Genomic DNA, 14,962 nt, shown 5'->3' with positions numbered 1-14,962 from the left:
ACCAACAAGGAAGACACTGGTGGAAACAATGACGACAATCTGCCGTTGTGTGTAGCGGCGTGGCGTGACAGCAGTTTAAGGAATAAACCTACCATCTGTTGCGACAACACCACCCCGGGGGCATTTCATGCCTGGGAAACTTTTAACCCAAACTTTTAATGGTTAGGTACACAGGTTCATTCATACCACAGTTTTATAGTTTTCGATTTACAAAAGAATCTATTTCATTATTTAATTTTATTAGTTTATTATAAAAATTACAACAAAACATAACAAATAAGAATATTGATAAATTACTTAGTAACAAGTTCACCCACTGAACTCCATGAATCTCTCCAGCATATGCCCAACAATAAAGCCCCAGGTCCAGCTGGTCCAGGTCCAGCTGGTCCAGGTCCAGATGGTCCAGGTTCAGATGGTCCAGGTCCAGATGGTCCAGGTTCAGATGGTTATCCAGCAGAATTCTGGACAACGCTGGCACCCACTTTCTACAATATAATATTAGAAATAAAAGAAAAACAAAAATACCAGCAAATATTAACTTAGCTAATATTATGCTAATAATACATCTTGACCAAACAGGCTTTATTAAAGGTAAACATTCCTCTACTAACATGCGTAGATTAATTAACATCATAGATTATTCTACTCTACATAACCTGGAATCCACAGTCATATCTTTAGATGCAGAAAAAACATTTGACCAAGTAAATTGGAAATTTTTATCTGCAACGTTAAACAAATTTGGGTTTGGGTCATCTTTCATAGAATGGATAAAAATATTATATATCAACCCAAATGCATGTGTGAAGACCAATGATCAAACCTCTCCAAGCTTCTGTTTGCAGAGAGGAACCAGACAGGGCTGCCCGCTTTCTCCATCACTCTTTTCTATTTTTATTAAAGCCTTAGCAGCTGCCATAAAACAAAATAAAGGAATTCACACAAAAATATCTATACCATAAGATAAGTCTTTATGCCGATGGTGTATTACTTTTCCACCAGAACTCACCAACATCTCTCCCCCAGACAATCACACTTATTAACTAATTCTCATCAATATCTGACTACTCTATTAACTGGTCTAAGACTATTGCTATGCCAATTAACTGTGACTTACAAAACATACCAAATATTCTAATACAGTCTGGAAACATTAGATATGTAGGCATAAACATTTCCCCCAGGTTACCAGAACTAACAAAGCTACATTATGTCCAGCTACTTAAAACAATAGAGGATGATCTCTCACGGTGGAGGCGCTTACCCATATCACTCATGGGGAGGGTTGCCACAGTTAAAATGATGGTTCTATCTAAAGTAAACTACCTGTTTTCAATGAAACCCACTAAACCATCCTCCAGCTGGTTTAAGTCACTGGACTCACATATATCTAAATTTTTATGGAAAAATAAACCATCACATATTAGTCTAAAAACTTTACAACAGATTAAGATAGAGGTGGATTGGAGCTACCCAACTTTAATCATGTTTTCTTAACAAGCTGCAATATATCTCAAGATGGTTTAAACCTGGCTGTTTAGTTGAACCATGGTTAGATGTTAGAAGAAGTTAGAGCAAGCATTGTGTGAGGATCTGGTTATCTCTGACCTGCCATTCATCAGCTCAGCTATCAAACCATATGTGTTTTAAAAGCATCAATACCAGTTACTCTTTAATGGCTTGGTGGGAATTTCTAAAATTAACCAAGTCTTCACTCTACCAATATCAGCTTCCATCCCTCAGGAACAACCCTGACATCCTGCAAAACAAAAATCTGATCAATTTCACTCAATCGAAAAATAAAGAAATAAAACAGAACATATAATAGAAAACTGAAACTTCTTGTCATTAATTATTCCCACTTCACAATTTGGAATCAGCAGCAATAAATTTTTAGAATATCACCAGTTTAATTAAATTTAATTAATTAAACTTGCAGCTGCCTATCAGGTTGGCAGAATTCTTGAATCTTGATGCCCCCAAACTATTGTCAAAAACATATAGACTATTATCTAAACTAGAAGACTCAATCTGTCTTCCAACTTTAAAATAGGAGGCTGACTTATCCAGTAACTTTGATCAAAATGAATGGTCACAAATATGTTTAAACACCTTAAAAATTCAAACATGGAACAAATAATATTCTTCATAGAACTCATTATACAGAACAAAGGATGTTCAGGATGGGTCTGTCACAATCAAACATCTGCCCACACTGCAATGAAAACACAACAGACAACTATCTCCATGTCTTGTGGTCCTGCACACCTGTCCGCAGGTTCTGGCTTCAGGTATGTGAAGACATGTCAACGTGGTTTAAACGTAATATTCCTACAATCCCCACACTGTGTCTGCAAGGTGACTTTTTGTGAAATTAACATGGTAATTAACTCTGCACACATGATCCTCATGGTCTTATGCATTGCAATGAAAACTATCCTTGTGAACTGGAAAACCAAAAATAGTTTGTGTATTCTGCAGTTTAGGAATCTCTTGCTAGAGTGTATCATTATTGAGTAATGTCTGCCTCCTTAAAGAACCAGCTGAATTTCGCTCCCTCTGGTCCCCTGTGATTACCTCCATCACTTAGTAGGTGGAGGACTGTGACCTTGTTGCTTGGGGGGTGGATATTGGCAGGGGGTGCCTGATGCCTGCAGGTCCCTGGTGGTTGCCCGTGGTGGGGATCTGGGGCCTCATTTATCAAGCTTGTGTAGGAACAAAAACAGGCGAACGCAAAACGGGAAACGGCGACACCAACGGTCCAGAATAAAATCAAGGAAATGATGTGAAATGTGAGACATTTGTGCACAATCCACTATTACCTTTCACACCACGTGTTAGATATTAAAGCTATTTGCAGAAATGAATAAAGACGCACATTTGGTATGAATTCTCCTAAGAGCACACGCTCGAAAAAACAAAAAACAGGGAAACGGGGGAAAAAACAGGATGTTAAGGAAAAAGGAAGATGAGAATAAGAACCTCAACCACTAAAATATATTCTGTCATTGTGATACAAAACTTCCATGTTGTAAAACACATCCAGCTAAATAAGGTGACAGTCTGCTGCTAGCATGTAGCCGTCAGTGTGAAAAGTAGCTTTGGTCCTTCATTCCAGCCGAGCAGGACCAGACTGGAGGCTGAAATTACTAAATTACAGGCGTCATTACTGTCATTTAGCAGATGCTTTTCTCCAAAGCTAATCACCCATGTAAGATTCGAACTTCGATCTCCCTCATGGGAAACGGATACTCTACCCACTGAGATATCCAGCCACATGTTCTGATGCCTCTGGCATGTCTTACCTTCTAACACTGTGATGACAGCATCTGCCACCTGCTACCACTATTCTGCCTTTCTGACACAAGTAATGTCCACGCTGTGCCCACCATCAACCAAAAATGGAGAAAAACTCACAAACCAAACCACCTGTGCACCACCACCACCAGGGAAGGGATGCTGCCTCTGTGTTAAAACAACTGAGCCACAAACAAACAACCCAAAGCAAAAGACCACACAACAATAATGAAAAAAAAAACAAAGTACTGAATACTACAAAAACAATAACGAAGTGCTATTAACAAAAAATAACAGAAAAGAGACCCAACGAGCTAAAAACTGGGGAGCTCCACAGAGTTAGAACAAGCCCAGTGCATTAGGGTCAAAACCCCTCCAAGGAGAGCCGTTGTCTTGCCATGATGTGATCATCTGCCAGAAACTGATCAAATGGCCACGCAGTGTCGCTCAGTTTCTCTCTGGTCTGCGGCTGTGTCTCGGTATAAAACATAACTGCCACTGACAGCATGTCCATATTAACAAAGAAAGTCTGTTTTTGCAAGTGGTTTAACAGATTAATTACAGCTGCAGACGAAGAGGTGCTGTAATCAGAAACGATGTTCCTCATGTTCACTGTTAAGGCTTCACAGGGCCGGCCCAAGCCTTCATGGGGCCCTGAGCGATACTACAGTTTTTGGGCCCTCTATTACTGTCTGTAATAATAAATTATTAAAGATTATTTACACACCTACCATAAACTTATTTAATTTACTAATCTGTCATTATGTTTTTAGCAACTCTCCCTGCTGGCCTCACAGAAAGCAATACATAAAACATCTACACAGTTATAGGAGGTTGTTCACAGCATCCTTTTATCAGCCAAGAATTTTTTCACCCTTCTATTGTTTAAAATCTGAAATGGTAACAAATCCAGCAACAAATGTGGCCTAAGAATGATTTACATTTTATATTCAGGGATTTTGTACTAACTGGGGCACCAAATGTCACAGAGCCACTAAAATGAATTAAATAGAACTTTATAAAATGTATTTACTGTACACACGTCAACTGCGTTATTACTTTGGGTTTAAATAAACTAACAGTGATGTACAACAATAAAGACCTACAAAAACTAGAACTGCGATTAAAATCACTAAAATAAACATTACCTCGTTCATATGTTCTCTAAACTAAATAAACAAAAATCTACACAGACTTTCAATCATAATAAAATTATTTTAAAAAGTCTAAAAAATTTGGCCACTCAGCTGGTCTACGAGTCTACGAGCTTCCCAGTGTGTGCAAACATCTTCTGTACTGCGCAGATCTCATACCGCCTCCTGTACATGGGGTCTGGTAAAGAAGTTAAACTTTTTCTATTTATTGATAAAGACATGAATATTATATTTATTTATCAGATGAAGTTCGATGAGTCAGAACACCTCCAGACATGAATATATGTGTCTGATAGCATCATGGACAGGACGGCATTAGAATGAAACCTTCCTGTTTTTATGCATTTCACTATTTGGATTTTTCTGTCATAACACAGTCGTGAGGTAAACATAAAAACCTTAAAATATCAGACTGGTGATGTTTGCTTTACATACTGTCAGCAGGACTGGAACCAGCTCTGTAAAATCTGCAGTCATGGAAAAGCACTTCAAGAGTTTTACTTCAGCTTTCTGGATCCAACATATATCAGGAAATATAGTATAGTAAAACCAAGAAAAAAGACAGAAGAACAGAAACAAGGAGGCGCTCCTGAACTTTCACAGCAGAGCTGATTTGTTAAAATGACGATAATACCTAATTCCTTCAATTTTAGTACATAGTAAATTAAGATTTATGTTTCATTGCATTAATTCTGTTTCTGATTTGCAGATGTTTTTAGTAAGTTTACATTACTTTGTGAGGGTGCGTGAACGTGTTCTGGTGTAAAACTGCAGGAGTTTCTCCATTCATGCACCTGCAGAGGAATTTAAAAAAATGTCTGGAAGATTGTCATCAGCTGAGATGCCATCTCATAAATTAGAAAAAAAAAAACAAAGAGCTATTTCATTGGTAGAGATGAAGTGAATGCACATGGTGGAGTTCAAAACCAGATCTTTCATGGAATCAAGCAGCTAAAAACAAGAAAAACTGAGTCAGTCCTTCATCTTGATTGACGTCACTATCATCATCTATCTGGAGGTATTCTGAAACAGCCATAAAAACAGATGACGTGTCCAGTGCTGTGAATTTTGTTATTTAATGAATTTGGTTTTGAATGTAAGATGATTACACTGACCATCCCCTTTATCAGGTCCACCTTCTAGTACCAGGTCAGACTCCCTTTTTCCTCCAGAACTGTGTTAATTCTTGGTGTCATAGATTCAACAAGGTGTTGGAAACCTTCCTCAGAGGTTTTGCTCCATATCGACATGACAGCATCACACAGTTGCTGCATCCATGATGAGAATCTCCCGTTCCACCACATCCCAAAGCTGCTCTACTGGATTGAGATCTGGTGACTGTGGAGGCCGTTGGAGTCCATTGAACTTATGTTATAGAAAGCAGCTGGAGATGATCTGAGCTTTGTGACATGGTGCATTATCCTGATGGAAGTAGCATCAGAAGATGCTACACTGTGGTCATAAAGGGATGGACATGGTCAGCAACAATACTCAGGTATGCTGTGGTGGTTATCTGTTGATACAAGGCAGGATGGATCCATGTTTTCATAATGTTCTCACCAAATTCTGATCCTACCATCTGAATGTGGAGCTGAAATAGAGACTCATCAGACCAGCAACTTTCTCCATCTTCTATTGACCAGTGTTGGTGAGTGTGTGTGAACTGTGGGCCTCAGTTTCCTGTTCTTAGCTGACAGGAGGCACCCGGTGTGGTCTTCTGCTGCTGTAGCCCATCTGCTTCAAGGCTGGACGTGTTGTGTGTTCAGAGTTGATGTTCTGAGGACCTTGGTTGTAGAATATTTTCACATGGAAGCATAGCGCCATCCTGCCTGGTTGGATTTTTTCTCTTCTTCAGGCCATTCTCTGTAAACCCTAGAGATGTTTGTGTGTGAAAATCCCAGTAAGACCAACAACCATGCTGAGTTCAGTCACTTAAATCCTCTTTCTTCCTCATCCTGATGCTCAGTTTGAACTTCAGCAAGTCGTCTTCACCACGTTTACATGACCACATGTGTTGAGTTGCTGTCCTGTGATTGGTTCAATATTTGTGTTTACACGAAGTTGAACAGGTGGAGGTGATAAAGTGAACGGTTAGTTATATTACAAACCCATCATAGGTCTAGAGTAATTTTCTAGAGTGGATCTTCCTGCTCGGACTGTTTATAGATCCAAATGAAGTGAGAATCTTTCAAATGACACAAGTTTTCAAAATCCATTACCATCATGATTATTTTATTATCAAAATGCATTACATCTCTTGCTTCTTAAATCTCTTAGAGAACAATTGATTGAATAGTTACTACTATGATCTGTGGAAAAGAAAAGAAAAAAAAGAACAGAAGCCAAAAGAACAATCCTTACAAAAACAACAAAAAGAACGTGTCTGGTTTTTGAAGGAACCCAGGAACAGACTCAACGATCATCAAACCGTCCGACAAAAGCTGGTCACTCAGATCCTACAAACAAATACCATGCGATAAATTCAGTGTACTATATTTTCTCCATACAAGTCTATCACATTCTTTCTATACAAGTACACATAATCATACATATAGTCCTATTGTGTCTTTTAGGTTGTACGTCTTATGTTTTAAGGTGCTGGTTAATTTTGGGTCAGAACTTTTATCTTTAACCTATCACACATTCATGTAATATGAGTACTCTCCTGTCAGTGTGTGTGTGTGTGGTGGGTTGTAGTGGAAGGTGGGGCCCCTCCTGACCCATCGCTCCTTGAAGTTTTCCACATCAATGCAGCATTTTTTCCACATCTGGTCCTGAATCAGAGTCTGAAAAGAAGCAGGGGGGCTTTGGGGGGAGTCCTCCTGATGATGATGAGTCTCAGAGACCACCACCTCTTTCTTAAGAGTCAGTTAAAAAAACAAACAAACAAAAAAACAATAAAACCAGCATACGGAGGAAGAGGAGAACGTAGCAGCTTTGTTTCATCAACAATCCAAATGCTCCATCAGACACCCACCTCGGTTTTCCTGCCTCGTGTGGAATGCAAGGATCCATCAGAGAAAAGCAGGTCTATCTGAAAACCAGTAAACCCAGTAAAGCCAAACGTCTGAGCCTCTGTCCTACATTTAAGTCGATCTGACCTGGTGACAGGATGAACGCAGGTGTGTGGGAACAGAAGCGGATTTCAAATCTAGTGGGGAAATTGAAAAGTTTGCAGCACCATAAATCGTGAGACCTGAACATCTCACGTACGTTAGTCCTATAGCTGAGTCGTCCTGCAGGAAAACGGGCCTGGGGGGGCACAACAACGGGAACCACCTGGAGACTGACCTGGAAGCTGATGAACACATGGAATGATCCCCCTCCCCAAAAAAATAAACAAGCAAACAAAGAAAAACAACTCTTGTTTTCAGGTGCAACATCAGGCGGATGGTCTCGGAAGAGAAGGAGGTCTTAGTTTTGCTGCTAACTCACACTGAGGAGGGGGTGGGGGAAAATTTCAAGTTACATTTGATTACCTGCATTTCTGTCTTATAATTTCTCACTGACCGCCCCCCCATTCTCCCTCACTGATTCTTTAATGATGATTTATCTGTGCACAATGTGGTCGTTTTTTTCTGAAAGTAAAAGAAAAAGGAGAAAACAAAAGAGTTCTTGCTCCTCTTCAGTCTGTACATCTGTGCCGCCCCCCGCCCCCCCACGCGGACTCAGCCTCAGGAGCTGGGGAGGCTCACACACACTCATTCACACATGCACACACACACACACACACACACATACACTTGAACGAGGTCCTAAAAGCTTCCTGATTGTGTCCTTACTCCGGGCCCCTGCAGGGGGGCGTGCTGGAACTGGCCAAGGCCCCCCCCTCGCTGTGAGTAGTGTGTGGATCCAGAGGCAGATGAGAGCCTGGAGCTGGCCTGCAGCCCTGCCTGACCCGGGCTGCCTGACTTCAGGCTGCGAGACACCTGCTGCTGAACCCCTCTGGGGGCTGAAGCACCCGAGTCTATTTTAGTCTGCCCTGGGGCCTTGGGCCCCACAGTAGGAGTCCCCACCAAGCTGCTGCTGTTGTTCAGAAGGTTTGCTTTCAAGTGGCTGCTGCCGTAGCCGGGACCTCCGTCCACATTACTGCTGCTCTGCTGGTGTAGGGAGCCCACCGGCTGCCGGGAGTCTGAGAAGGAGGAGGGGGAGGAGGAGTGGGTAGGACTTGAGTAGGAGGTCTGAGAGAGGTCATGGGACAGTCCTGGGTGGGAGGAAGAGGAGGGGAAGTTGGGGTAGAAGCTCTGACCAGATGAAGGACTGATGGATCCTCGGAATGGAGAGCTGGAGGTCTGCTGAGGAAACAACAGGTGGTCAGTGACACGCTTATAACAACACTCATCAAGTTATAATGTCTTTAGTTATCCTACCGATCCTGAGAAATTGGTGGTGACATACGTGATAGCAGTCAGGGGCGCCGGAGATCGAGCGGAGTTTTAAGGGTTAATTATGACCACTTAATTTCTATAGTGATAAAGATTTATTGATCTGTTTTTACATTTGCTCTCGTATTTTTGTCACACTATTACATTTTTTTTTACACACACCCTTAATCACACGCTGTTATTCTGTCCTCATGTAGCCATGTTCTATGTGTTGTGATTTTTATTCTTTTTTTACATTAAGACTAACAGTAAAAACAGATTGGGATGTTAATTTTTTGCCTACAGACATGCAATGATGGGATCTGCCAGACCTAGGATTGGTAATGTTCACTAACAGAGGTAATCAGAGTATTTATACACACATCTAGATTATTAAAGATGACCTGGACTTTCAGAAAAATTATACTCTCATTCAGATCCAGCTGGTCTCATTCATGATTTTTCCACAGCAGGAAAAACAGATTTATTTCAGTGACGCAAATATGTGAACAGCATTAAATACTCTGCAGAGCCCACCTGGTGTGAGTAGATGGGGGGGCTGTATCTGTGTGGACTCCTGGTGGAAGAAGCTGCCTGCATCTCGTATCGATCTGCATCTGAAAACAGAAACCAGATCAGCTCCAGCTCTGAAAGATGCTGCTGCTGCATGTTTACATCTCTGACATGAAAATCCTACCAGACTCTTTCTCTGTAGAGCCATCACTCCGTTTGTAGACCCGCTCCATCTTGATGCTCCTCAGCACCCGCTCCAACACCCCCTGGCCTTCCCTCAGACGTTCCACGGTCGTGGGGACCATCCTTGGGAAAAGCACAAACCTGCAGGTCAACTGGAGACCGTTTGAAAATGCAACAGTGTGCGGTGGTGTAAAATAAATGAAGCAGCCATGGTGGGGGTGGCCTCACCACAGGTTGTTGCTGTCCTGGTGTTTGGGTTTCACCGCCTGGCCGTGCTGGTCCGGAGGACTGACCTCTTCTATGTGAGGGATGGAGGATATGTGAGCTGAGGAAGGGAAGCTGTGAGGGGAGACGGGGGGCTGCATCTGCTGATGGGGATGAGGAGAGTCCTTGCTGTAGTGGGGGCCGGATCGAGCGTGGAGGGTGCTGCTGCTGATCAGCTCAGACTCACGATTGCTTCCCTGCTTCCTCTTACGGTATTCCAGCAAGGACACCTGAGGCATTAAAGAAAGGAGGAGGGGCCTTTTAAACACCTGTTGCTGATGAGACGGCACACTTCCTGTCATTCACTCTGATGTCATTCACCATGTTGAGTGATGGGCAGGCCACATGCACCACGCCACATGTTTCTCACCTGGAAACAGCTTTTAGCATCAAACCATTTTACAACAAGAGGAATCAGATCCGAGTTAAACGCCACTTCCTGTCCAGGTACGACTGCAGCTCATCGTGTTAGAAACAAACAACTGAAGCTTTGAGGCAACTGCAGGCAACAGTTGATGCACCACACCATGATGCAACCACGCCAACACGTCGATGTTCAGGCACACACACAGAACACGGACACACCTCCACCAGTAACAATGAGAATGAGAGCGCCGTCTCAGTTTGATGACAGAGAGGGAAACAGAGGGGGGCTACATGAACGGGAGTGGGTGGTGGGATGGTCAAACACACAGTCAGATAAGGACATGGATGGTTTGTGGCTGAACTTCGGAATCTGAGGTGTTGTCATGACGACGGAACGTCGGGGTCTGAAATGACCGCAGGTTGCCAAAAACCATCAATCCTGGCTTTGGTTTGTTTTACAAACAAGTAAACCTGGACTTTAGAAAGGAGGAAATCTTTGTTGATCAGCATTGACAGGAACAAACTGATCAGTCCTGCAGCTCATTCTTCACTGACCTTCTTCCTGAGCTCTGGAACAATAACCGGACTTGTTTCCTTGAGTCCTCAGTTGTGTCTTATGGAGAGTTTCAGCTGTTCCTTCCTGATAATTCTCACATCACAAACAGGAAGTTCAGCCCTCCATCCATGTGCCAACAGCATCATCATCAGTCAGATGATCCTGGATAAATATCTGATGCCAGCGTAGATGTTTCTCTTCTTCTTTCTCAGCAGCTTAAAGTTATGCTGCTTGTTGCCCCCTCTTTCCTGTCCCCTCCACCCCCAACCAGTCCGGGCAGATGGCCGTCCTTCCTGGTTCTGATGGAGGTTTTCCTCTCCACTGTCTCCTTGTGTCAGGACGGAAGATTGAATCAAAATAAAGATTTAATCCAACCCATTGGTTTCCTTAGCGAATTAACTCTTTCTGAATTGGTTTATATGAACATAGTTATTATGAATTGGATTAATGTGGATCACATAATGGATGTGTTTTAATCAGATTATAACTGAAGTATGATGAACTGGATTGAACTGGACTGTGTCTCTAAAAGTGAATTGAGATGACTGTGACAAGTTGGTGCTGATGAAATAAAACTGAACCTGGGTTTCCACAGGCCTGAAGAGTTTAACTGGTAACGCGTTCCTTTTGTTTTCCCTCCGCCCCAGTCAGGACACGATGACAGTCTATAACTAAAACCCAAACCCAAAAAAAAAACTTCCTTGATAAACAGAGAAGGTGTCCTCAGGTAAAACCTCAGATAAATTTCAATTTTCTCCTCCACAGGAAGTTTCACCACCAGACAGAGCATTTTCCAGGAATAAGCCTGAAACTCCCCTGGAGGCTTCCAGGAGAAACTAAACTAAACTCCCATCAGCTTAACCTGGACAAGAATCTAATCTTGAAGAACTGGAGTTGTATCCGACGTTTTTCTGTGAGACGGTTCGTGGCGTGTGGTACAACTCAGAAGTCAGTTTTCTCACATGTTACATCACCACAACAACTCCCATGCTGAGAGCTCTGTGGTTCATGGAAGCACCTGGAAATATTGGTTTTATGTTTAATGTGAGCTGAAGAGAAAAAAAATCTGTTTTCTATTCCAGGATTTAACTGGCAGTAACTGTCATCGAACTTTGGGTGAAAGATGGCGGCAAAAATTTCAGTTGAACAAACAATGGTGGACAAAAGCAGTTGGAAATGAGGGAATACAGAAAAAGAGCTCAGAAGCAAGCAGAAAAAAAATCATGGGCAGGATCTGAATGGTGCATCAGGATTCTCTGACCAGCTGAACTACCAGCCTGTCTGTTCACGTGACCGCTGAAGGACACGATCATGATCCGTACATGTGAGCAGGTCTGTGCCGGTCAGCAAAAAAGCTCCTATTCAAACATCCAGCTGGCCTTGGCTAACGTCTGAAAAAGGCTTAAATGATGAAAAACAGACTCCACAGTCAAACTCGACAGCAGAAAATCCCATTTTAGGTTCGCCTCTGACCTGCTACACATGCATTTATCTACTGGAGAGCCAGAGAAAAAAACAAACACTGATATCTGAAGGCAAAAACTTGATTTCACTCAAATCGGTGCATCCTGTCTTGTCTTCAGAGAATCTGAGTAAATACTGAAATCTGAAAAGCAACTGTGACGATTTAAAAGGTTACTGGGGGGGAAAAAAAAAAAAAAAAAAAACTTTGCCTTGTCCCCGCTGTAGTTGTTTTGTAAACAACACAGAAGCATTTTGCTTACAGCAGAGGTGGGTGAGCCATTGGTTTCATCCCCGACACCATCATGACCATTCATGGACCATTGGCCTGCTGTGCTGAAGGCAATGGATGAACCTTTTCACACGTAAATGAGTTTGACTGAGATGACTTAATAACTTAAAGCCCTTCTAAAACTAAAGCCTCAGAACTCGATGTGGGTTTGGAGGAGGAGGCGACGTTGTCGGAGCATGGGGGTGGGAGTTGTATGCAGATGCAAAGAAACAATACTGACATGCACACTTCTAAAGATGTAGTTGTAGGGAGCATATTCACCATATTTTGACCTGGCTTGTTTTGACTTCTTACAGCTATAGGCTGGTAATCTGCCTTTCCTGTCAGCAGACTAATGGTATGCTGGTTGGCCCTCTGCCTTGGAAGAAAAGTGGAAGAGAGACTTGGCAAAGAGTGTCAAGGAGCATCGAGGGAGAGTAAGGGGACTGAGGAAGAGGAGGGGGAAGGAGGAAGGGTTAAAACTACAGATTTACAAATGTAAAAAGGTTTCTTCTAAATATCTGCCGTAACGGGATCTGACAGTCAACAGGAAGGACGGAGGAAGAGGAAGGTTTGTTTTTTTTCCAGTTTGCACAAATCACACACCATGACACGTTAAAGCAGGGGTGTCGTTTTAGTTCAGGATCTCCAGGGACCGCCCCACTAAAATAACATATTAATCTATAAATAATGACAACTTCACAGTTTGCCTTCGTTTTAGTGCTACAAGAACTTTATCAAGATGTTTACATTTAATGAGTTTTAACAGAATTTAGGCTCAGTTACAAATTATTTAATTTATTTGCATGTTTCATTTCAGATTTTCTAATTTTATTTTATTCTCTATAATACAAATATTTTTAAATACTTATATTTTTATCGAATATATATATATATAACACGTCAGTTTTATTTTTTTCATTTTTCTACATATTTTTGTCTTGTACAGTTTTTAAACCTCATATATAACATCTTATAAATTTATTGTATTTAATGTTTTACTTTTATATATATATATGAATAATCTTTTTATTTACTATAGCTACTGTACATATTTACATGTGTATTACAACAATGAATCAATAAAACTACCAAACATTTAATCTCAGGTATTTGGAACTGAAAAATGCATTATTTCACATATTGTTTAAAGTAATTTCACAAGATCTATTTTGAATGTACATACGTGTACATTTCCACATGCATGTAGTAATCCTGTCCATCTGAACTGACCGACCCCTTAAAAAAAACTGAAGTCAGATTAGGTGAGGAAGATGGAAAACATAGACCCAGTTCTCCTTCCTTGGAAATGTTCTACATTTAAACATAAAACATGAAACCTCATGTGGACAAACTAGGAAATACAGTTACTTTTATTAACAAATTACAGTTAATATCTTCAATGTTATTTTAATATTCACCAAATTCATCCTGGGGGCCAGTTTGAACCCACCGGTGGGCTGGTTTTGGTCCCCGGGTCGTATGTTTGACACCCCTGCCTTAAACTATTCAAAAACCTTCACTTTGTTATTAAGATTTAGAGAACTTGCCTTCTTCTTCTGTGGGGGGTTACTGGTGTGTGGGGGAGTACTACTGTCTGGGTAGCCCGCCCCATAATGAGGGTCCCCGTAAGGTGACATGGAGCCGGAGCACACATCTCCAACCAGTCCCTGGCCACTGATGGAGCTGTGTAATGAGTCTGCCGGAGAGAAGCCTCCATCCAGCTGAGAAAGGCGCCGGTCGCTGGTTACAGGGTTCCCCAGGTTTGCATTCAGGGGTGAGCAGGTATATATGAGGTTGAACTCTGTCCTGAAGGCCTGTTCCCTGTTTTGGGAGTCTGAGGAAGGACATGACACTTGGGAATCTGAAGCAACTCCAGGAAGGGAAAAGTCATCTGAGGTCATGGCCACCGGGCTCTCCAAGCTGGAGGGGAGCGACAGGTCCGGGAACTGAGGCCGAGAGGTATCAAAGTCAGCCTGGAGACATGGCTGGGGAGGAGGGAGAGAGGACACTTAGAAACGGACGTGAGACGAATCGGCCGCAGGAAGTTTGGAGAACAATGATGGAAGCATACCTCTGGAGAGATGGACTCTGGACGGTGGACAGGAGATGCCTCAGGAGACGATATGTTCTACAGAAAAAGACCAAAGACTTCAGTTAGGAGAGTTAAACGAAGACGACGTCTTCTGGTGATGAAGTCTAGTTTCTGTTGTGGGTGTTAAATCTGTCACATCACCTTCATCAGTTCTGTGTAACAGGAAGTGGTCGCCAACCTAGTTCATTGCTGACCAGTAAAATCTAGTTTCCACCAACAAGTGTGGGTCGAGACGGGACAGTTAGGGTGCGGATGTGGTTCGTAAACTGTAATCTCGTGTTTCCACCTCATTTAAGAGGTGGCGTATCAGCCGGATAGCAAAAGATGCCTCAGCTACGTAATCGCATGACACCATCGCAGCGCGTTCCTTAAAGTAGAACCAAAACACGGCTTAGAAACAAAGGAGGAGGAGGGCGGTCATCCAGCAGTTTGTGT

At 42.2% G+C, this 14,962-nt stretch overlaps 1 protein-coding gene across 4 annotated transcripts in view; it reads right to left on the bottom strand.

Annotated features, from left to right (window-relative positions):
* Window positions 1-6,669: 6,669 nt before the first annotated feature.
* Window positions 6,670-14,962, bottom strand: part of setd5 (SET domain containing 5) — a 44,623-nt gene continuing 36,330 nt past the window's right edge. For 2 of the 4 annotated variants that reach the window (XM_041979801.1, XM_041979802.1), the window contains exons 19-24: window positions 14,507-14,563; window positions 13,983-14,420; window positions 9,743-10,008; window positions 9,516-9,637; window positions 9,356-9,435; window positions 6,670-8,749 (exon numbers count right to left, since the gene is read on the bottom strand). In XM_041979801.1, the coding sequence (XP_041835735.1) occupies window positions 8,210-8,749; window positions 9,356-9,435; window positions 9,516-9,637; window positions 9,743-10,008; window positions 13,983-14,420; window positions 14,507-14,563 (1,503 nt within the window). In that variant the 3' untranslated portion in view covers window positions 6,670-8,209. Of the gene's footprint in view, window positions 8,750-9,355; window positions 9,436-9,515; window positions 9,638-9,742; window positions 10,009-12,714; window positions 12,808-13,982; window positions 14,421-14,506; window positions 14,564-14,962 lie in introns of all 4 variants that reach the window. The other 2 variants (XM_041979799.1, XM_041979800.1) reach the window with 2 other exon arrangements.

The sequence above is a fragment of the Melanotaenia boesemani genome, chromosome 3 (genome assembly GCF_017639745.1).
Source record: "Melanotaenia boesemani isolate fMelBoe1 chromosome 3, fMelBoe1.pri, whole genome shotgun sequence".
NCBI classification, from domain to species: domain Eukaryota; kingdom Metazoa; phylum Chordata; class Actinopteri; order Atheriniformes; family Melanotaeniidae; genus Melanotaenia; species Melanotaenia boesemani.
This window is presented reverse-complemented; position numbering and strand designations above follow the sequence as displayed.